The sequence below is a fragment of the Vulpes lagopus genome, chromosome 1, assembly GCF_018345385.1.
Source record: "Vulpes lagopus strain Blue_001 chromosome 1, ASM1834538v1, whole genome shotgun sequence".
NCBI classification, from domain to species: Eukaryota; Metazoa; Chordata; class Mammalia; order Carnivora; family Canidae; genus Vulpes; species Vulpes lagopus.
The window spans coordinates 76691325-76713835 of NC_054824.1; the positions used below are offsets into that span (position 1 = coordinate 76691325).

Genomic DNA, 22511 nt, shown 5'->3' on the forward strand with positions numbered 1-22511 from the left:
GGGCCTTGATCTCTCAGCATCCCTTCTTGACCACTGGAGCAGGAGAAGTAGGACATGTCTGTTTAGTTGCTCTTAGTGTAATAGAAGATTATTGCTCAAACTTTGTTCTTTGTTGCTTACCATATGCAAACACTGCATTTCCTGGGATTTGAGGTACTCCATTGTGGTAAGCTGTTGAAACCACGCTCAACTCTGAAGCTTCCAGCACTCTGCGTAGTTCAGATGACTGCACTGGGGTACAGTGAATAGCTCGCTAATGGTCAGCCTACTTCTTGGGTTTTTACATATTGGGAAAACATAAATCAAGCAGGATATGGAATTTTTTTAAAAAGATTTTATTTATTTATTCATGAGAGACACAGAGAGAGGCAGAGACACAGGCAGAGAGAGAAGCAGGCTCCATGCAGGGAGCCTGATGTGGGACTCGATCCCAGGACCCCGGGGTCATGACCTGGGCAGAAGGTGGCACTAAACGGCTGAGCCACCCGGGCTGCCCAGAATATGGAATTTTGAACAGAGCCCTTTTGGTCTTGTGACCACAAGATCCTAAAAGTGAATCTAAGTAAGCTCTCAAAAAGTTTATTTTCTCTAATAGGCTATTTGGTCAGTTTTTATTTTATATTTTTATTTTATTTTATTTTATTTTATTTTATTTTATATTTTATTTTATTTTATTTTATTTTATTTTTTATTTTATTTTATTTTTTATTTTATTTTATTTATTTTATTTTATTTTATTTTATTTTAAAGATTTTATTTATTTATTCATGAGAGACACAGAGAGAGAGGCAGAGACACAGGCAGAGGGAGAAGCAGGCTCCGTGCAGGGAGCCCGACGTGGGACTGGACCCCGGGACTCCGGGATCACAACCTGAGCCAAAGGCAGACGCGCTCAACCACTGAGCCACCCAGGTGTCCCACATTTTCTTTTTAATATAGATTTTTGTATAGATGTATAAATCCTCTAGTATGTGGCAGGCAATCAGAGGTTAAGGGGCATCAGGAGTTCTCTCCCAAACATAAAAAAAAATGGGGAGCGATGGTAGTGGCATCATTTCCAGCGGCCAGAGCCAGCCTCCAAGCACAGGCTCTGGGTCTGGGCTGATGGCTTCCAGAAGGCTTCACGAGGCTCTGTGACACGTCTCCAGTTACAAGTCCCTCTGACATTAAGGCTGGTTTTAGACTCCCTGATTCTTGCCAAATGAAACACCTCCTTTGGCAACAGTCACCCAGCTATGTTTATAAAAGTATTTCTCGCCATATTTATCCTGTTTTCATCAGAAATGTGATTTTCACCCTCAGGATAAGTATCCTGGTGGCCATTCCTGGGTCTGTGATCTCAGTTGTACTTTTCTGCCACCGCGTCGAGATTTGCATACTTCATAAATGGCTTGTTACAGGACCGTGTTGAATGCAAGTCCACAACACAGGCTTTGAAAGGTGCCTTTTGCCACAATGAGATGCCACCTCACACCGGTCAGAATGGCTAAATCTCACAGGTCAGGGAATGACAGATGTTGGCGAGGATGTGGAGAAAGGGGGACCTTTCCGTGCTGCTGGTGGGATCGCAAGGTGGTGCAGCCACCCTGGAAAACAGTGTGGAGGGTCCTCAGGAAGTTGAAAATAGAGCTACCCTATGACCCAGCAATTGCACTGCTGGGGATTTACCCCAAAGATACAGATGTAATGATCCGAACGGGTGCCTGCATCCCATTGTTCATAGCAGCAATGTCCACAATAGCCAGACTGTGGAAAGAGCCCAGCTGTCCGTTGACAGATGAATGGATAAGGAAGATGTGGTGTAGACACACACACGCACACACACAATGGGGTACTCCTCAGCCATCAGAAAAACTGAAATCTTGCCATTTGCGAGGATGTGGATGGAACTAGAGGATATCATGCTAAGCAAAATAAGTCCGAGAAGGACAACTCTATGATCTCACTCATCTGTGCAACTTAAGAAACAAAACAGAGGATCATACGGGAAGAGAGAGAAAATTAAAACAAGATAAAATCAGAGAGGGAGACAACCTGAGGGTCGCTGGAGAGGAGGTGGGCGGGGAGATGGGGTAACTGGGTGATGGGCATGGAGGCCGCGTGATGTAATGAGCACTGGGTGTTATAGAAGCCTGATGAGTCACTGACCTCTGCCTCTGAAACCAAAGATACATTATCTGTGTATTAATTGAATTTATTTATTTATTTTTGAATTTGTTGTCTTTCATACGTCTATAGTCCTCATTTGTCTTTTTTTTTTTTTAAAGATTTTATTTATTTATTGATGAGAGACACACACACAGAGAGGCAGAGACACAGGCAGAGGGAGAAGCAGGGTCCATGCAGGGAGCCCGACGTGGGACTGGATCCCGGGACCCCAGGATCACGCCCTGGGCTGTAGGCGGCACAAAACCACTGTGCCACCGGGGCTGCCCTGTATTAATTGAATTTAAATGTAGAAAGAACAATATCAGAAAACACACATACACAAAAGAAATATCCCATCAGTAGAGACTGTCCAGGTAGTTTTTATTTATTTGTTTGTTTGTTTGTTTATTTATTTATTTATGTCCAGGTAGTTTAGATACATGAAGGACTTTAAAATATCAATTTTGCTAGCAGTTTTCTCCTTTTCAGTGCCCTGCTTCTTTATGGTTGCTAATCCAGATCATAGGGGGAAAAAATCAACCTCCATAAATACAAGGCGTGTACAATGAAAAAAAGGACAGTGCCTTTTGAATGAACCAAGATTTGACATATTTAATTTTCTGGAAAGTGGCCTCTTAGAGGGATTACTACCATGGTGTGCCTCAGGTGGGAGAGCCTAGAAAACTCTTCAGGTTTTTACATGTATATCAATCTGCTCAGTTTGTTGATGGTGTTACTGAGAAATATAAAAACACAAAAATATATGTATTTTTCGGAGAAAGGGCCTTTTTTTCCCCCAAAGGAATATCTGCATCTTGGTTTCCCTTATTTGCTATCACACAAATCCTAATTATGCACGTGACAGCAGAAGTCGAGGGTCCTGTTCCCTCGCAGAGCACTCGGAATATGGAGGCTCTAAGAACAGAGTTTGTTACAGGATTCTTCAGTAATTAGGATCGTAAGGAATGCTGTATCCCTAATTAGTAAAGACACTTCTGCAGAGGCCATTTACCAGTGCATGTTCAAATCTGGATCCTAAACCTGCCACTCCCCCTTTCTACCTCTGTGACCTTGGACTCTAGACTTACCCTCCCTGACAGATATTTTTTTCAAGTTTTTTTTTTTTTAAGATTTTTTATTAATTCATGAGAGACACACACACAGAGAGAGAGAGAGAGGCAGAGACACAGGCCGAGGGAGAAGCAGGTTCCATGCAGGGAGCCCGATGTGGGACTCCATCCCGGGTCTCCAGGATCAGGCCCTGGGCTGAAGGCGGTGCTAAACCGCTGAGCCACCCAGGCTGCCCCTTTTTTCAAGTTTTTATTTAAATTCCAGTTAGTTAACATACAGTGTAATAGTAGTTTCCGGCGCACGGTATAGCGATTCAGTGATTCCATGCAGTAGGCAGTGCTCATCATGACAAGTGCCCTCCTTAATCCCCATCACCCATTTCACCCGTCCCCCACCCACCTCCCTTCTGGTAACCCTCAGTTTCTGACATGGTTTTCTTATCTGTCAGATACCCCAGAGAGTTGTTGTGAGCATCTAATAGAACAATGTCTGGGGGCCGCCTAGGAGGCTCAGTCAGTTGAACGTCCAGTTTTGACTCGGGTCGTGGTTTCAGGGATGTGGGATCGAGCCCCGCATTAGAGTCTACCTGAGATTCTCTTCCTCCCCCTCTGCCCTTCCCCTCCTTTCTCTCTCTCTCCAATAAATAAAATCTTTGAAAAAGAAAAAAAAAAAAAGAAAGAAAGAACAATGTCTGTAAAGCTCCTTGCATGCTGCCTCTCCATCAGGGGTGTTGAGTAAATGTCTCTACCTGGCCTCCCCACCGCACCCCTTCCTGGAGGAGCATTTTCTTCCGCAGAGATAAGCATCAGACATTGATGGCATCAAAACACTTTGGTTTCAGAAGTTCTCAACAGGCACCCCTCGATCAAGAATTCTCTAAGCAGGGGCAGCCCGGGTGGCTCAGCGGTTTAGCACCTGCCTTCAGCCCGGGGCCTGACCCTGGAGACCCGGGATGGAGTCCCACGTCGGGCTCCCTGCATGGAGCCTGCTTCTCCCTCTGCCTGTCTCTGCCTCTCTGCATCTCTCATGAATAAATAAATAAAATCTTTAAAAAAAAAAAGAATTCTCTAAGCATTCCAACTGTATCCAGACGTTTCTCAAGTTTACTTGAAAGAGAAACAATGCAGCTGTCAGACTAGCCACCTGGACCGGGCACACTGGGCTACTGGTCTCTGGGGTCAGCCAGCTTCTTGCACCTTGTGATTAGAGAAAGTTCTTTGGGAAAACCAGAGCGTAGCGAGTATCCGATGACGGTGCAGCTACAGGTACGGAAACCGTGATCTCTGATTTGATCTCTGCAGGCCATTTTGTTTTAGGTAGGTCGCTGACTTCCTCTCAGTCCGTAAGAGCACACTGAGCATTGTCCACATCCCGAGTGTTGTGCTGGGCGCCACGGTTACGGAGCTGGAGTTGCTTGCCGTCTTGAATTAATTTCTTTTATTTATTTTTTTAAAATTAATTTCTAAATGTTTGTTGCCCCTAGAATTTTCCACGTCTCAGAAACTTGCTGGCTTTGAGGAATGAGGATATGAATCATTCATACTTCTCCCTTCACCATCCGACTTTTATGAGCTCTTGAGAGACAAGGGAGAGAGGATGGGGAAACCGTGTTGGGAACCTGCCTTGTTCCATGCTCTTCGCTTAGCTCTGGGAATGGAGTTTGCTTACCGCCCAGATCTTGTTTCTGCAAAGATCTTAACAATTCACCGGTGATTCTGAAAAATCGACTATTCTAAGCATTGGATCTCCCCTCACCACCCCTCTCTCTCTGCTTAGAAAGCGAGATGTGCAAGAGCAGCCCCTCTGATGAGGACCCTGTGCACGCCTTTGAACTTCAGGACGCATCCTTAAGGGCATGATCTTGTGAAAGAAATAATGAGACTTAGAAAGCCAAGGAAAATCCTAGGAAGACCGTGAAAACGCTAAAAACAAGGTCTCGGGCATGTATGGGGTTGAGTGGTATTAGTTTTTGATGTTACAGACTAACACTTCAGACAGTTTTCCGTTCTTAGTTAAATTGAAAACTGTGAGACAGACCTCCAGTGTTGCTTTCATTTCTTGGTTGTTGAGCTGTGGCTTTGAGTTTGGTCTTGATTTGGAAACTGTGACATAATTGATTATCGGCCTCTGCTGCTCGGTGCCTCTGGAGGGGTGGGGCGGAATTGGATGGAGGAACCCTGTTTTCCTTTGGGGTGAGTGTCCATGACTCTAAGAACACTGACCTAAGGACCCCACCCACACGCAAATGCTCCCTGGTGTCGGAAGGTTGCTCTGAGTGAGTCTGACCTGCTGCAACTTTTGCTTGCTCGGTCTGGAACCCCTTCCTGAACCCTGCCTGTTGCCCTCTGACCCAGAGAAGGGGGTCGCTCCAATCATTCCAACCCACAGCCACCACCCCTAAAAGTCTTGATCATGTGACCCCACCACCCCTAAGCTAAAGGAACGTACTTCCCAAGTTGGTGTGTTATGTCAGCATTTTGCTCTCACCACGAGCAAGCACTGAATAGTGGGATTATTTGTGTCTTGTGCCTTTCCCCGCAGCATCAGCCACACACACACACACACACAGTGGGTCAGCATTTGTATTACCTGTTCAGCCGTTCACGCTTGGGGAAAGTGAAACCCAGACCCTGGACTAAAGCTCACTCTGATTCTTTTAAGTAGAGGCTTAAACTCACAACCCTGAGATCAAGACCTGGGCTGAGATAAAGGGTCAGACACTTAACCTACTGAGTCACCCAGGTGCCCCATGTGATTCTTGATTATAGAGTCACACCAGGAGAACCTTGCAAGTAAATAGTTACCTCATTTCTACCTCATTTTACTTGTTTTGATGTGCTTGAGGCCCTGCCCAAATCTCTGGATTATGGACCCAGCCTTCTCTGTCGCCACCACCCAAGCACTGAGCCCACATTTTCCAAGTCTTACCTAATAAGTGCTCTCTACTTTAGTCGGAATTTTAGGAAACGTTTAGTGTCTGTTTTCCGAAGTGAGTGTCCGTCTGGGTTACATAACGATGTATCAGACGCAGCAGACCAGACTGAAGGACACACGTGAACCAGGGCACTGGCTGAGGTACCCGTCCTTCTGGGACTATTACCTGATGGAAGGTGGAGCATCGTTCTCTTTGTATTCAGTGGGTGTCTGTCGGTTGTTACTGATTATGCTGAACCCACTGTCTTTAGATGAACCTTTGTTGGCCTGTTCTAGCTTATAAAAAAAAACACTTTTGACATGAATGATGTCATTTAGCTGTTGTTACACTACCAGGCGATTGATGTGGCTGTTAAAGATCTGACCCAAGTGGGGGAGGCTGTGGCTGGGAAGATTGGCCTATTGGCCACACTCCCCACCAGAGGTCGGCCCAAAGCCCTGACCCAGTAGAAGCCCACCTCCCCCTACTCTCCTGGGGGTGTTCTTGGGCAGCTGCTTCCTGCCATCTTGTGGCTTGGCTGAGCTCCTGGCAGCCAGGCTTCAGCGTGGCCCACTCATGTGACATTCCAAGCCAGCCCCGTCCATTAAGAGTGCTGCATCCGGCCCTGAACAGTGGCCAACACGGCAACTGTTAACCAACCACAACACAACAGGTTTCCGGGTTGAAAACAGTAACCCTCTCATCCTGTTGCAGTGACCGAGAAGGTAGGGAATTCAGGTCTCTCCAGATGTGGTTGGCATTCCCCCAGAGGTGCCTGCCAGGTGGATTGGGCAGGGTAAGCCAAATTCAAGATGTTGATCTGAGAAACCTCTATTTCTTTTGGCCACAGGCCGTCTGTCTTTCTGAGTCAGCATTCCTTAGGATCCTATGAGGACTATGGTTCCTCTCACTCAGCTGTTTACAGGCCTCTTTGAAACCGGAAAGATGGGTTCATTAAAGAACATAGATTTTTTTTTCCCATCTTCCATGCATTGCTTTAATCTCCTGTGATTGATAGAGTTAGACCAGAGACCAAGTCCTTTCCTTGCTGCCCTCACGTGAAATGCAGTGGTAAATCGAGGGACTTGGCGGCCGGGCAGCAGCTTTGAGAAGTCAGATGCTGAGACAAGGAAGGCAAAGGCATCCTTTGGGACGGCTGTTGCCTTTGACAATAGGGTCTTAGCTTTCCAACCAGTGCTGCTGTCTCATGTTGTTGGGGCATTGCCCCTTGGGGAGCACCACCAGTTGACCTTGTCAGGGCCGATGCATTGACACTAAGCCAAGGACAGAGGCGCCGCTGGCCCCGAGACCGAAGATGCGTCCTTGTGCACATGTCTGAAGAGCCTCTTGCTAGAGAAGTCCAAACAATATGCAAGATCAAAAGTGGGGTACAAAGCTTGTGACTTCTGCTTGACTGTGACCTGCCAAAGGAAAGAGAATTCTTACCCATTTTTTTCCTCGTGGTGTTCCAAATCTCTGGACTTTTTGGACACGTGTTAAGAATTTGAAATATCTCAAGAATCACATTTAAGTTCCTAAGGCTCCGTAATACTTCTCCACTCCCTCTCTAATTTACAGCTTTGGATGGCTTCCCTCCGGGCTTCAGGCGTGTCCTGCTGCTGTGCCCAGCCTCTCGCAACATGTGCTGAGCATCTACTGTATGCTCGACAATTCTAGGCATCGGGCAAACAAAAATAAAACGCTTCGGCAGCTCCTTTGCAGGATCCTTGGCCTCTAGAGACCCGTTCAGTGCTGGCGTGGCCACCCTCTACCAGTGCCCCCTCGAGAATCTCGTCACCCCCACACCGACCCATTGCCCAAACCTGCTCCTGAGCCCCCTTGAGCCGCTTGACTTCTCGCATCTCCACTGGGCGTCTTCAGCGCACCTCAGTGCCAGGTTGGCTCTAACCCATCTCGTGCTCTTCCGCCCGCCGGGCTTCTCTCAGGATTCTCCTTAGCTCCCCTTCGATGGGTTTGTGGAAGCTTGAAACCCGGGGATCTTCCCTCCCCTCCCCTCTCCTCACCGCCCACACCCCACCTGCCAGCCACGTTGTCCACGGACACTTACGGGTCTTTGAAATTCACCTCGTCTGCGCCCCTTGACCACCATCCGGTCCGTCTGCGCCGCCCGCCGCGGGGCGGTTGCTGCAAAGCCAGAACGTGCTAACGTTCAGCACCTCGTGGCTGTTTTGCAACGGTCAGAACCTGGGGTGACTCGGGGGTAGCCGGGGATGGTGGGCCACAAAGTAGAAACGCGGAAGCTGTGCCGTAGGTGATGAGGAGCCGGGGAAGGGCTTTCCACAAGTGTCGCCCATGGTTCACAGTTTAGGAAAATGTGGCAGCCACGGGGGACGGACTTGGGGCAGGGCCGCGCACGATGGGAAGGCAGCCAGGCCGATGCCGCCTCTGGGCGTAGGGGTTTATCGGTCCCATTTGGGGCCTAAAGGATATACTTGACTCTTTAGTCTAACACTCAGGTCTCCTTCCCCCAGAATCTGCCTCCTTCCTCTCTCCCGTCCGTCCGTTTGTCCACCCACATCCACATCCCTACAAAAGGCCCGTATCTAGTTCTACACCCTTGCCTCCCCTTCTCTCCTTTTCAGATACTTCCCTTCCTGGCTGCCCAACTGTATTCATCTTCACGAATGCACTCGTATGACTTTGGTTATTTTTGCACCCAAAATGCCTTCCCCGCTCTGCTCTTCCAAAACCTGTAGCTGAACTTGGAGCCCGTGACAAGCTGTCCAGATTTCCCCCTGCTCTGACCTCGTGACCGTGGAGGAGGAGTGAAGGAGTCCACCTGGTCTACTGCCTTTACTTTACGAAAGAGGCCGAGGGATTTAATGGTCAGTGATTGAAAGAGCCGGTCTTGGGGTGCCTGGGTGGCACAGGCTGTTGAACATCCGGCTCTTGGTCTCAGCTCGGGTCATGACCCTGAGATTAAGCTGATTAAGTGATAAAACTAACACAGCACATAGGATAAATGTTCAAGGAGCCCAGGGCTCCGAGTCAGGCTCCACCCTCAGCGTAGAGTCCACTTGAGATTCTCTCCCCCCCTTCGTCTGCACCTCTTGCTTGTGCTTTCTCTCTCTCTACAATAAATAAACCTTAAAATAGGGACGCCTGGAAGGCTCAGCGGTTGAGCCTCTGTCTTTGGCTCAGGGCGGGATTCTGGAGTCCCCAGATCGAGTCCCACATCGGGCTCCCTGCATGGAGCCTGCTTCTCCCCCTGCCTGTGTCTCTGCCTCTCTCTCTCTCTCTCATGAATAAATAAATAAAATATTTTTAAATAAATAAATAAACAAATAAATAAAAATTAATCTTAAAATAAAAAGAGCCAGTCCCGTAGATGAGTCTATTGCACATTTTTAACTACACCACACCCTGGGCTCCTTGAACATTTATCCTATGTGCTGTTTTAGCTTTTATCACTTAACCATGACTGGATTATGCTACAGAGGCAGCATATGTATGGTTAAGAATACGGGCTCCAGAGCCAAACAAACGTGGTTTAGCTCCCCGCCCTGACACCTACTTGCCGTGTAGCTTTGGATAAATTACGTGGCCTCATTTGGACTCCCTGTGCCTCATTTTCCATCTCTGAAAATCAAGGTGGTACTCGTACCGTGGCCCAGGGTGTTGGGGAGGGCCGATGAGATTATCCAGGTAAAGCGCCTCAAACAATGCCCGGCCCATTATGAGTATCCCGTGAAGTTTCTCGAGATTAAGAGGTTTTAAAAATGGCTTGGTGTCTCCGTGAAATAAAAAAATCTCTTGGGGCAGCCTGGGTGGCTCAGCGGTTTAGCGCCGCCTTCAGCCCAGGGGGTGACCCTGGAGACCCGGCTCCCTGCATGGAGCCTGCTTCTCCCTCTGCCTGTGTCTCTGCCTCTCTCTCTGTGTGTGTCTCTATGAATAAATAAATAAAATCTTTTAAAAAATTATTAAATCTCTTGACGGCAGCACGTGTCCATTCTCAGCTGCACAATACAAAGAGGTTGCCAGTCTGTACAGTAGACAAGGCTCCATCCCTCTTTCATGGACGAGGACTGGACCGCCGGCAGGTAGCTCGGCTTGCACAGTAGCACCGTTGAGAAGAGCCGTCCCTGAACCGAGCGGTTCCTGGGCATTTCGAGTGGAGTGACAAGGACAGGACGGAGCTGGTGGGAGGCCAGGGATGGAGAGCGGAGTTCGGGCTGGGTGTGGAGCCAGGCGCCGGGCTTTGTCGGGGAGCGCTGCCCTGGGCCCGGGGATGCGGCCTTTGCGGCCTCGCAAGGCCAGGGGCCCACCCTCGCCCCTGGAGGTTGCTGCAGGGCCCCTCGGAGGGAGGGAGCGGGAGCAGGCCCTGTGCCATCCAGAGATCCCCGTTCCTTTCCTGGAACCAAAGTCAGTGTACAGGAGGGAGAGGTGACGCGGGGAGGGGGGCCGCGCCCCTGGGACCAGACCCGGAGCTGCCTAAGAGCAGGGACACGGGAGGCCTGCTGGGGAACCCCAGCCTGCTTGTCTACCCAAGGAGGGCCCCCCATTGGGGAAAGCCTGGGGCCCAGAGGCTGGGCCACATCTGACAGTGCTGCCCGCTTTGTGTTTGTGCTGGGCCCTGCCTGCCGTGTGCCCGCAGGCCCAGGGTCCCTCACAGGCAGGCAGAGGCTCAGGGGCTCAGAGGTGGTTGCCTGCTTTTTTTTTTTTTTTTTTAAAGATTTTACTTATTTATTCATGAGGGACACAGAGAGAGAGAGAGAGAGGCAGAGACACAGACAGAGGGAGAAGCAGGCTCCATGCAGGGAGCCCAATGCAGGACTCGATCCCGGGTCTCCAGGGTCACCCCCTGGGCTGAAGGTGGTGCTAAACTGCTGGGCCACTGGGGCTGCCCTCAGTCTAAAATGAAGAAACCAAGGGACAAAGGGGATAAGTGCCAGGAACCGTTGGCTAGTGGCAGATCCGAGGCTGGCTCAGGCATCCGGGCCTGGACACCACGCATCCCGCACACGCCCCGCACACCCCCCGCACACGCCCCTGCTCCACCTTCCTGGTGTTTGCTGTGCCCCCATTCTCCAGCACCCATGTTCCCCGGTAAACAGGCTCCTCTTCATCCTGAGCCTCTGCGGAGGTCCTGCGCCCTCTTGCCTGAGCCTACTGGGCCTTGGGAACATTTCGGGCAGGTGGAGGGCCGGGTCCCCCACCCCCGTGGGCTCCCCCAGCTTCTCAGGACCCCCTTTACACATGCGCTTTCCCCCTCTGACCCCACCTGCGCCAGCCTCGACTTCTCCCCTTCCCTGTCACTGACGACATCCGGGCCCTTCCTACGCTCCCCAGAGTCCTTGGCTGCTGCCTCACGCTCGCCTCTCCCCAAGCCCTGCGTCTCCCTGCATCTCCCCGTTGCCCGGCGCCTTGGCGGCCTAGCGCCTGCTTGCGTGGCTCCAGGGGCATTCGCAGCGACTCTAGCCCGTCCCTGGGCAGCCCCGTGCGCCACACGCTCACTTAGGGCCTCACCTGCAGGAGCACCAGGCCCCTTGGACGTTGCCGTGTTGCAGCCACGAGGAAGGCCTTGTCCTCATCAGACGGACGAGGAAACGGATCATCGGATGGGTTTAGGGACCTGGGTCTGGGGTGACGTCCTGAGTGGCAGAGGACAGACTTGAAGGCTCCGCGGGACGCTTGGCGGCTGGGCTCTTGAGCATCGCGCTCAGGCCACAGCCCTCGCCCCTCAGCTTGTCGCCTCTCTGTCTCCCCGCGTCCCTGTCCTCTGTGATCTCTCCTCTCCGGAGCTTGCCGTCCCCTGGATCCCTCTGTCTTCCCCCGAACCTTCTCTTCTGAGTCCGTGTCTCCAATCACCAGAGTGCACACGTGTCCCGTCCTCAGAAGACCCTGCCTTCCTCCCCATCTCTTCCTTACTCTATGCAACCCGGGGCCTGCTTGCAGTCGCCCCTCTCCCTCTGGCGTCTGCCCTCGGCCCTCCAGACTGTGGCGAAACCCGGCAGCCACCTAGAATTTGCCCTTCTTGATCTCTCCTTGCCCTTGCCGGGCCTTCCTCTCGTGTCCCTGTTGGCTTCCAGGCCCCTGGTTCTCCTCCCTCCTCTCCAGCAGCTCCTTCCCAGGCGGCTTCAAGGGCACCCCTGCCTCTAAATAGCCGCGATTCTACTTAATAAAGGGAGGGAAGGGGCCACGTCTTGGCCCGCAGCCCACACAAGCACAGTGTTGCTGATGGAAAGCTATTGAATTCTGTGGAGCTGAAATTCTGTATAAATAGACACATTTACAACTTCCTGTCCATTTAGCCATCAATCATTGTAACAAAGGTAGTGCTAATAATAACTTGCACATGGAGCGAGTCACAGCCTACAAAGTGCTTTCACATGCCCTTCAATAGCCCTCCCTATGTGCAGTGAAAATATTTTTATGTCTGCACAGCATTAAAGGGGCATCATTAAATTCAACTCCCTTTGCCAAGGCGTTGGGGGTAACATTATCAACGAGCTGTGTTTTGCTGAAGGGTCCTTGCTTCGGCCCTCTGGGTGCTGTTAGCCAGGATCGTGTCCCCAGCCCCCCCATTTCACTGTACTGGTGATGGGTAAGGTCATTGATCCTTGGGACGGGGCCAAATGACCCCTGTTGTCATAATAACGTGTTCCTAGTGGAGCATTAGGGGAGGCTGAGGGCTGACCAGAGACGTGGGGAATCTCCGTGCGTGCAGGTTGAGGCCGGGCCTAGGATCTGAGGCATTTGATTAGGCTAAAGCGTAACCAGACTGACCTGTAGGTTTTGAAGACCTGTATGAGTCACGCGTTTTAAAGGAGACTTGGAAACTTTAAACAAGATGGCAAGTAGTTGTGTGTCTCTCTCTCTTTTTTAATATTTTATTTAGTTATTCATGAAAGGCAGAGACACAGGCAGAGGGAGAAGCAGGCTCCATGCTGGGAGCCCGGTGCAGGACTCGATCCCAGGACTCCCGGGTCACACCCTGGGCCGAAGGCAGACGCTCAACTGCTGAGCCACCCCAACGCCCCAAGTAGTCGTATCTTATATCGGCTCTTGCCCCATGATAGTCCTGTGTTGAAGACCTTGAGGCCGCGCCAGGGCTCCGTGGATCAGCAGGTGTGCCACAGGCGGGAAGGCGGGCATGCAGCGTGCACCCCGTCTTTGCCGTAGCTGCTCAAGCCGCCGGTGCAGCCACGACACCAGCCCAGGAGCTTGCAGCTGCGGCCCCAGTTCGGCTTGTTGGGACTTGACTTTGGACTTGTCAAATATCTGAGGCCAGAGGCCACATGGATGAGGCTCTCCTGTTGTCCTGTGGCCCCTCAGCAGCTCCTCGGGTGCCGCTCATGCTCCGCCCACTTTCTCTAGGTGTCTTGCACGCTGCTTCTGCCGTGTCCTTGCTGCTCTGGGGTTGTGGGGGGCTTTCTGGAGTGGCTCCTGTCTCTGGTGGCGAGTCCTGTCCCTCTTTTGCCCGTGACCCCCAACTTTCTCTGCGTGAGCCCTAGATCCGGAGCACACTCAACCTCACTGACCGCTGGCTGGCTCTGGGGGCTCTTGGGTCTGCGCGGCATCAGATGTACCCGACGCCACCCGGCTTATTGCCGGTCCGGCATCATGGTGGAGGGTACGGAGCAGCGGGCACCTTGCCGGCCTTCTCCGCAAGCAGATCCCATCACTCCCAGGCCCGGGCACCCCGGGGAAGCGAGTTCTCCCCTCCGCACGCTCACGCACACACTTCACCTCAAACCCAGCTCTCCCGCAACATAATATCCTACGTCTTCTCCAAAGCGTTGGCCCTTTGGAACGCGACGTCGGGTCATACTTGGCTGATGTTTTGCTGCCATGCGCTGGAGCGGGACGGAGAGCCCTAACTTACCGCAGCAAAGCAGTCCCTCTGGCCTGGGTCCCATCTTGCTGCTTGCAAATACGGCCCTGCCCCTGCCCTTCACTTTTTGTGCTTCTGCTTCGCGGGAAGGTGCGATGTGCAAGCTGTTGCAGCGTGCAGAGCTGTATTCGAAACCTGCCCCAGAAGCACACTCGCCTTGAGCTGCCTTTCGGAAACCGCGCTGATGGGTAGACAGAGGGGCGGACAGGAGCTGGAGCCGCGGGTAACCGGCTGCAGCGAGGGCGGCAAGCCCCTGGAGGGTCACCCTACAACCCTTGCAATGTGGCTGCAGGTCTGGAAGTTTTCATAGTAAGAGGGTAGGGGGAGAATGACCCCCAGCAGTGACCCATTCTTAATTTAAAACGGGCTCTTGGGATCCCTGGGTGGCGCAGCGGTTTGGTGCCTGCCTTTGGCCCAGGGCGCGATCCTGGAGACCCGGGATCGAATCCCACATCGGGCTCCCGGTGCATGGAGCCTGCTTCTTCCTCCGCCTGTGTCTCTGCCTCTCTCTCTCTCTCTCTCTCTCTGTGACTATCATAAATAAATAAAAATTAAAAAAATAAATAAAAAAATAAAACAGGCTCTTGAGTGGTACAGCCCTCGAGGCTGGGAGCGAAGGGGTTGTGCAGATTGGAGCCATTGCATCCGGGAAGACTTCCTTCCTGCATGGGGTGGTTTCCTGCCTGCCGTGGCCCGAACCCCGCGCTGCTCATGGGCTGGGTGGCAGGAGGGCTGTGCAGCCTCCGCCGCAGCCAGTCCCCCCCACCCCTGCCCGCCGGCTGGCCACCCCCACCCCTGCCTGGTGTAAGCCTTGAGCAGGGCAGCTGCTCCGTCCTGTGTTGCTCCTTCACGTGCCAGCTTCTAGGCAGTTCGCTGCACTCCCAGCCACCTGCTGAGCCGGGCCTGGCTCTCCTCCCCCTCCCCAGAGGGCTGCCATATGCATGGGCGCTGCCTGGGAAGTGGGAGGGCCCTCGGATCTGCCGGATCTGCCGGATCTGCCGTGGCTCCCAGCCCCGTACGAAGCCGAGAGGCTGTCTGGCCCCGGGCGCTTGGGAGACTCGGTCTCTCCAGATGGCCTCCCTCCTGCCTACAGATTCTGGGCACCCCAGAGCTGATGGAGCGGGAGGGGCGGGAGGTGAGTGGCAGGCGAAGAGGCTCTTTGCAGTTAGGTCCTGACCTCAGTTGTGGGTCACACTCGTTGGTGGTCTCGCAGAAGGTGCTGGATCCAGCTGCCCGGAGGAAAACGCGAGGCCTCCACCCACCAGTCCGATGCCCCCCGCCCGCCCCCCGTCTCCTGCTAGTACATAAGCGGGTGCTCAGCAATGCAGACTTTCGGGCCTTAGCCTTAGCAAAATAGCTTCGGGAAGGAACACGTGCCACCAGAGTAGTACAAGGCAGATTTAGTGACGTTACGTGCCTTGGGTGGCACTGCTTGCTGCCTGTGTTAGCGCAGAGGGCCAGGCGTCCAGGGCCAGGCTCTTGGTCCCCTTGGAAGCTGGTGCTCTTCATGCTTTTTCACTGAGCGACACGTTCGCTCACCACACTCACACAGGCTTGTCCTCTGAGCCGAGTGAGCCCCTGCCCTTGACACCTGCACGACCTCGGGGGATGCCCGTCCCGTCCCCCCCTTGCAGGCTGGGGAGAGGGCCCCTCCTGCGAAGGACGGACGCTGGGCGACCCTCAGCTCTCGGTTAGGGCCTCCTCTGCCCTCTTCCCTCCCGAGAGGCCGTGGGTGCTGGAGGTCAGACTCCCTGGTGGGAGCGCTGGCTCTGAGCGTCAGCCAGCCCCTTCATCTCTGTGTCCGGCTACGTCAGCCGTGGGTGAGGATGCCAGCGCTCCCGGCCGTGGGGCACGGTGGTAGGAACTGCTCTGCTCACGTTTACGCTCTGAAGCCTGGTGTGTGTATATACAGCGCCGTCGGGTCAGCTCAGCACCGGCTCCTGAATGCTCCTGCCCTGGGCCACGGGGCTGAGGCCCGAGCAGAATTTCGCATCACTGCACGCTGGGGCTGTAACAAATTACCACCGAGTCAGGGGCCCTTCACAACCCAGCTGGATCGTGTTCTCTTGAATCCTGGAGGTCAGAGTCTGAAATCGCTTTCGCTGGGCTAAAGTCATGCATGGTGTTGGCAGGGCCCTACTCCCTCCGGGCTCTGGGGAGGATGTTTCCCGCCCTCTCCAGCTTCTCGAGCTGCATTCCTCACATTCCTTGGCTCTCCGGCCTCTTCCTCCATCTTCAAAGGCAGCAGCTAGCGTCTGGCTGCTGTTGTCCTATGGCCCCGGCCTTCTGTGATCCGATCTCCCTTTGTCTTCCGTGGACCCTTGTGATGGTATCGAAGCCACCGGGAGAACCCGGGAGATGCTGTTGTCTCCGAATCCTTCACGTAGTCACGTCTGCAGTCTCTTTTGCCGTAGGAGGGGATGCCCACGGGTCCTGGGGATCAGGATGCGGGCATATTTGATGTCCATTCTTCACATGACATCTGAGGCAGGAAGAAGCTCTCTGGGGTCCTGGTTCTGTGGCCAAATGCTGAACCAACTTGGAGCGCTGCCCCAGACCTAGCTGGGCCACACAGGCCGCCTGGCCCCCGCTGTCAAAGCCAATGGGCACTGGGCCCTTTCTGTCCGCCCAGACTCCACGGGAGGCCCAGTCTCGTTCTGTTGCCTTCCCCGGTGCCTGGCGCACGGCTGGTGCTGGGCACTTGGTCATGTGTTGGTGCAGGCGGGCTCTGATGTGTGTGCTCTGTGTGTCCCTTTAGGCCACGGCGAGTGTCACTGTGGAGAATGCAAGTGCCACGCAGGTTACATTGGGGACAACTGTAACTGCTCCACAGACATCAGCACCTGCCTGGCCAAGGATGGTCAGGTCTGCAGCGACCGTGGGCGCTGTGTGTGTGGCCAGTGCCAGTGCACGGAGCCGGGAGCCTTTGGAGAGACGTGCGAGAAGTGCCCGACCTGCCCAGATGCTTGCAGCACCAAGAGGTAACGGCGCCCTCTCCTCTCCCCCGTGTCTCACCCCAGACCAAGCCCGTCTTCCAGCCCATCGGTCCCCGGGGCCGGCCAGCCTCTTCCTCCCATCTCCCACATCTTCCCCTGCCCAACCTTGCTGGGGGGCAAAACTCTTACTAACAGTGACTCCATGTCAGCAAAACTGTATATTAAAATAGAGTCTGGGCAGCCCGGATGGCTCAGCGGTTTAGCGCCGCCTTCAGCCCGGGGCCTGATCCTGGAGTCCCAGAATCAAGTCCCACGTCCGGTTCCCTGAGTGGAGCCTGCTTCTCCCTCTGCCTGTGTCTCTGCCTCTCTCTCTCTCTCTGTCTGTCATGAGTAAATAAATAAAGATCTTTAAAAAATAAAATAAAATAAAGTAAAATAAAGTCTTTGAGGGGCACCTGGATGGCTCAGTTGGTTAAGCATCTGACTTTGGCTGAGGTCACGATCTCGGGGCCCTGGGATCGAGCCCTGCATTGAGCTCCCTGCTCAGTGGGGAGCCTGTTTCTCTCATTCCTCCCTGTCCATGCTCCCTCTCTTGCTATTTCTGTCTCTCTCTCTTAAATTAAAAAAAAAAAAAAAGTGTCTTTGGAACGCTGGTTCCATGGGGATTTGGTAAGAAAATAAAAACAGAACAGAAAAACAAGACTGCTATTCCCAAGTGTAGAAGTTAGCAGATTATTAAGTTAAATTATTATTATTATTATTTAAAGATTTTATTTATTTATTTATTCATGAGAGACACAGAGACACAAGCGGAGGGAGATGCAGGCTCCATGCAGGGAGCCCGACGCGGGACTCGATCCCAGGACCCCAGGATCATGCCCTGGGCCAAAGGTGGTGCTAAGCCGCTGAGCCACCCGGGCTGCCCTACTGAGTTCAATTAAACTGGTTTTAGTACCAAAATAGTGGCTTCTCAGAGCCTTTCCACTGCTGTTGAGTATTTCAAAAGGGGATTTAGTATGCATGTTTTTCAAATGAGCTGGATCCCCCCCCCCCAATATTAACATTTCCTAAATAATGTTGCACAGGACACCCGTGTGGCAAATGCTGCTTTGAACAAAACATAATCAGAAGGTAGACTGGACAGGAGGCCGCCCGACCTAGATAAGGCATGCCAGGAGCAGACCACAGTGGCTTTTGAATTTTCTGCTCCATTTATAGAGATAATGGAACGCGGGCCCCGCGCTGCCGCTGAATGCGGAGATTGTCTGGACAGTGGGCACCAGGCCTCTGCTGCCCCGGCCAGGGGGTCCCCGTCCCCACGGTCTGCCCGTCCCCCTCCCACCAGAGGGTGAATGCGAGGGAGCTAGAGGGATCAAGGAGCTTTGCCGTCAGGAAGGCAAGAGTGACCGTTCCTCTTGAATTTTGCTGGAGAAGCAGCTGTGTCAGCATCCTCCATGCTGAGGGGCCTGTAGGGAGGAAGCGGGCACCGATAATCAGAAACCAATCGTAACACAGACCTCGTTTCTCTGGCCGGGGAACGCAACTGTGCAGTTTTCTTTTTCTTTTTTTTTTTTTTTTCCTGTGTGTGTGTGTGTGTGCAGTTTTCTTTTGGCAGAGCTCCCCTCCACACGTCTGATCCGATCATGGAGGCCTTGCTGCTCTGGCCCTTGCTCAGCAGCAGTGGGTGGCGGGACCCCTGCTGGGGCAATTGCCTCAGACCAGCCAGGCGGGGGTGAGAGAGAGAGAGAGAGAGAGAGAGAGAGAGAGCTGGCTGCAGATTGAGAGACCAGATAGGCCCAGATTTTATTGCATGTAATTGGAGAAGAGCGGGGCAGAGGAAGGGAGAGGAGACACAGATCCCCTTTAGACCTGCGAAGAGTGGAGAAGTCACGGAACCCCGAACCGATTTCCTCCTCCTCCCCGGGGAGGGCGGGTGGGATGCTGGAGCTGGGGCCCAAATAGCTGTGGCCGGGCCGAGTGTGGGATCACACGTTTTAGGGCAGACGGGGGGCCCCTCCCCAGCTCCGTGGGCCGCAGCTCACAGGTATGTGCCCCCTGTCCTTGGGGCCCGTGGCGGGGGGGGGGGGGCACCCGAAGACGACACACCTGGAATCAATAAAAGTAGAGAAAGCAGTTTCTCCCTTTCCGCTGGAGCCACAGGCAGTGTAGGTTTGGCGTAGGTCGGTTAGAAGGCCCGACTACCTTCGCGTTAGTCAAAAGGGCACAACCGGGCAGCCCGGGTGGCCGCCTTCAGCCCGGGTTGGGCGCCCGCCTTCAGCCCAGGGCGTGACCCCGGGGTCCCAGGATCGAGTCCCACGTCGGGCTCCCTGCGTGGAGCCTGCTTCCCCCTCTGCCTGGGTCTCTGCCTCTTTCTGTGTCTCTCATGAAAAAATAAAATCTTTAAAAAAAGAAAAATGGTACAACCACCATCGCTGCAAACATTTAAGGCATCCACTTCCTAGAAGCCCTGGCACTGGATGATTTATTGCCTGTTCCGCGACACCAGAGAGACCCGGAGAGCTGAGGGGCCGCGAGGAAACCACGATCCCCTCTGAATCTTGGGGCCACGCCTCACCCTTCATCTCTGTGCTCAGTTGCAAGTGTTTTTTATTTTTTTATATATTTTTTAATTTTTTATTTTTTCTGCAAGTGTTTTAAACAAACCCCCCTCGCTAGTGACGGAGGCCAGTTCCCCGCTTGCTGCTTTGCCAGGAGCCACCAGGTTGCTGACGCCCTGTGTCGTGTCTGTTGTGTCGCTTGGCCCTGTGACCTCGGAACAGGCCGCTCCGCTCTCTGGCGCGGACCGCACATCCCTTCACCTTGGCTGAGGTCACACCGGCCTCAGCTGCCTCCAATTAACAGGCCCTCCCACTAGCCTCTCAGCAGTGTGCGCAGAGGGCCAGCCTTCCAGCGCGTGACTCCAGCGTCTCCCCAGCTTCAGCCCGGTGGGCGGGGCCTCCAACTTAGCCGGAGAATTAGGGAATGTTCTCGGAAGTGGCCCCGTGGTTTAGTGCAGGTGGAAGGCTCGGGACACCTCTGCTGAGGCGGAAGGTGGCTTGGGGGCCACCTGCGGGGTGTCCATCCGGGCCTTCCTGCCCCCGGCCCAGTCTCTGCGGCCTCTGCTCAGGGCCTCCGCCTGGCCTGGAGAGCGTGGGGGGATGCAAGTACCCACCCGTTTGTATCTCCAGAATGTTTGCAGGAGGCGTTCCCAGGGGAGTGGCATTTGATGGCCAGTTCCGGGGTACAGGGACTCCTGGGGACGTCTTCCTGGCTTTCCCCCCCCCCCCCCCGCAGCGCCCGGCAGGGGCACTGAGGCTCCCAGGCCCCCGGGCCTCCCCGTCCCCGGACGGGTCCTGATGAGGTGCCGCCCGACTCCCCCGGGGCCCTGGAAACAGAGAGACCGGCCGCAGTCTCAAGGAATTAAGAGCAGGGTGCTGACCCTGCCAGCCGCGCAGGTGGTCGTGCACCCCTCGTGGTTTCTTCCAGAGAGCTCTGCGGACAGCCGCGCTGCTGGCCACGGCGGCCCTGGGGGGCCCCCCACCCTCCGCACACTTGGCTCTCAGGCCCCACCCCAGGCTTCCCCGGGAAGTGGCTGTTTCCAGGGTGCTCTCCTCCTGGCAGGCCCTGGGGCCCCAGCCCACTCCCCCCGGGGCTCCATTTGGGCTCCCCCATCCCGCCCCCTGCTCAGCGGGGAGTCTGCTCCTCCCTCTCCCTGTTCCTGCTGCCACCCCCCACCTGCTCGGGCTCTCTCTCTCCTTCTCAGATAAATGAATAAAATCTTAGAAAAAGAAAAAATGAACTGTGCACCTGAGATGGGAAGAGAGGGCTCCAAGGGTCTCTTTTTGGTTCCTAATCCACTTTCTCTGGGAGGAGCCTGTCACCCTGGTGCCTCTACCAGAGTCTGGTGTAGACCAACTCACAGGAAGGAGAAGGGACACCAGCCCGAGGGGCTCCTCGGCACCAGTTCACGGGCCTCACGGTGAACCTGCCCCAGAGTGGGGGACCCCAGGGCTGTAGTCAGGCCCTGGCCGCAGTATTTTCTGGAAAGCCCCCTGCCCCAGGAGAGTCTAATATGTAGGAGGCTTGAGGGCCCTGCCCTGGCCATGATCCCCCAGTGGGGATCTTGGGAGCTGGGGCAACGTGGTGTGTACATCAAGCCCCGGCCAGTGGGGTGTGAGGACCCCTGTGCAAGGGCCAGAACACCGCTTTTAATCACTCTGAAGTTTCCTGCTTGGGGCAGACTCCTCGCTGGCGTCGGATGCAGCAGACTGCACCCGAGTTTGGCTCCTAATGTCAGAAATTGAAAGGTCTCCAACCTGCAACTTGACGTGTAGACCAGACATGCCTCTAAGCTGACACGTGTTCCTCCAAGGACCCTCTGGCTTCCCATCTAACGGCAGTCAGGGGCCAGCAAAAACATTGGCTGAGGCCAAAAATCTGAAGATGGGGCGAAGTTAGAGCCTTCAGGGGCCCAGGCCCGGAAGGACGGCGGGCCACACACCCCTGGGGGCTCGGTCACTGGCGGGGAACTACCGCTCGGCATCTAACCCCCGCATTTATCACCTCTCTTCCAAAGGGACTGCGTCGAGTGCTTGCTGCTTCACTCGGGGGGCCCGGCTGAGAACCAGACCTGCCACAGCCTGTGCAAGGATGAGGTGGTCACACGGGTGGACACCATCGGTGAGTGTGCCGGCGTGGCCCTGGGCAACCGTCCCCTTTTATATCTTGGCAGACGCCTCAAGGCTTCCCCACAGTGGGGACGATTCGTGGTCGGGGCGGCCTGGGGGCAGGACGTGGGGGGAGCAGGGCTGTTCGAGCCTTGAGTTAGGAAGCCCAGCGTCAGGGACTTGGGTGCCAGTGCTAGGCTGTCTGCGGTGCAAGACCTTCATCACAGGTGTGCATCGCTGGCATCCGGCCCTTGCCTGGCCACAGGTCTCAGGCTCTCTGAGAAGCCAGTATGTCAGGACAGGTCATGTTAGCTGCTGTAACGAACCAACCCCGGACCGCGGTGCGTCAGCAAAATCTAGGTCATCCATTGCCAGGCCGCTGCAGACATTGCTGGTTGACAAGGCCTTCCGTGAGGCCATTCAGAAGCCAGGCCCTGCCACTGCGAAGGTTCCACCCTCCTCGAGGTCCGTGGAACCCTCCCCGCTCATCAGCACATGGGGGAGGACAGCGAGGGATCACGTGAGACGCCTATACGGGCCAGGCCTGGAAGGGCTGCCCGCGACTCCCACCCGCATTTCTCTGGCCAGAACTCAGCCGCCTGGCCACACTGACCTGCAGGGGTCACAGGAAAAGTAGTCAAGTTCTGTGCTCAGGAGGCAGGGGAAACCATGTTTGATGAACGACTGCCTGGTCTTTGCCACATTTGGGCTCATCCTGGTGCCACATTTGGGCTCAGCCTGTCACGATGCCGCAAGGCGTAGAAGGGGCCGAGCTCTCGTGGGGCCCGGGTTGCACCTTGGCCCGGCAGCTGGCATCTGTTCCTGCAGCTCTCCCCGGTGTCTTGGTCTGTCCCTCTGGTCCCGCAGCTCGCATTTGAGGCTTCTTCTCATTCTAACCACTCCCGTTTGACGCCATCCAT

At 54.3% G+C, this 22511-nt stretch overlaps 1 protein-coding gene across 2 annotated transcripts in view; it reads left to right on the forward strand.

The window, feature by feature from the left end:
• Positions 1-22511, forward strand: part of ITGB5 (integrin subunit beta 5) — a 117509-nt gene that overhangs the window by 89253 nt on the left and 5745 nt on the right. For both annotated transcript variants that reach the window (XM_041770516.1, XM_041770603.1), the window contains 2 exons: positions 16747-16969; positions 21501-21604. In XM_041770516.1, coding sequence (XP_041626450.1) covers positions 16747-16969; positions 21501-21604 — 327 coding nt within the window. The remainder of the gene's footprint in view (positions 1-16746; positions 16970-21500; positions 21605-22511) is intronic.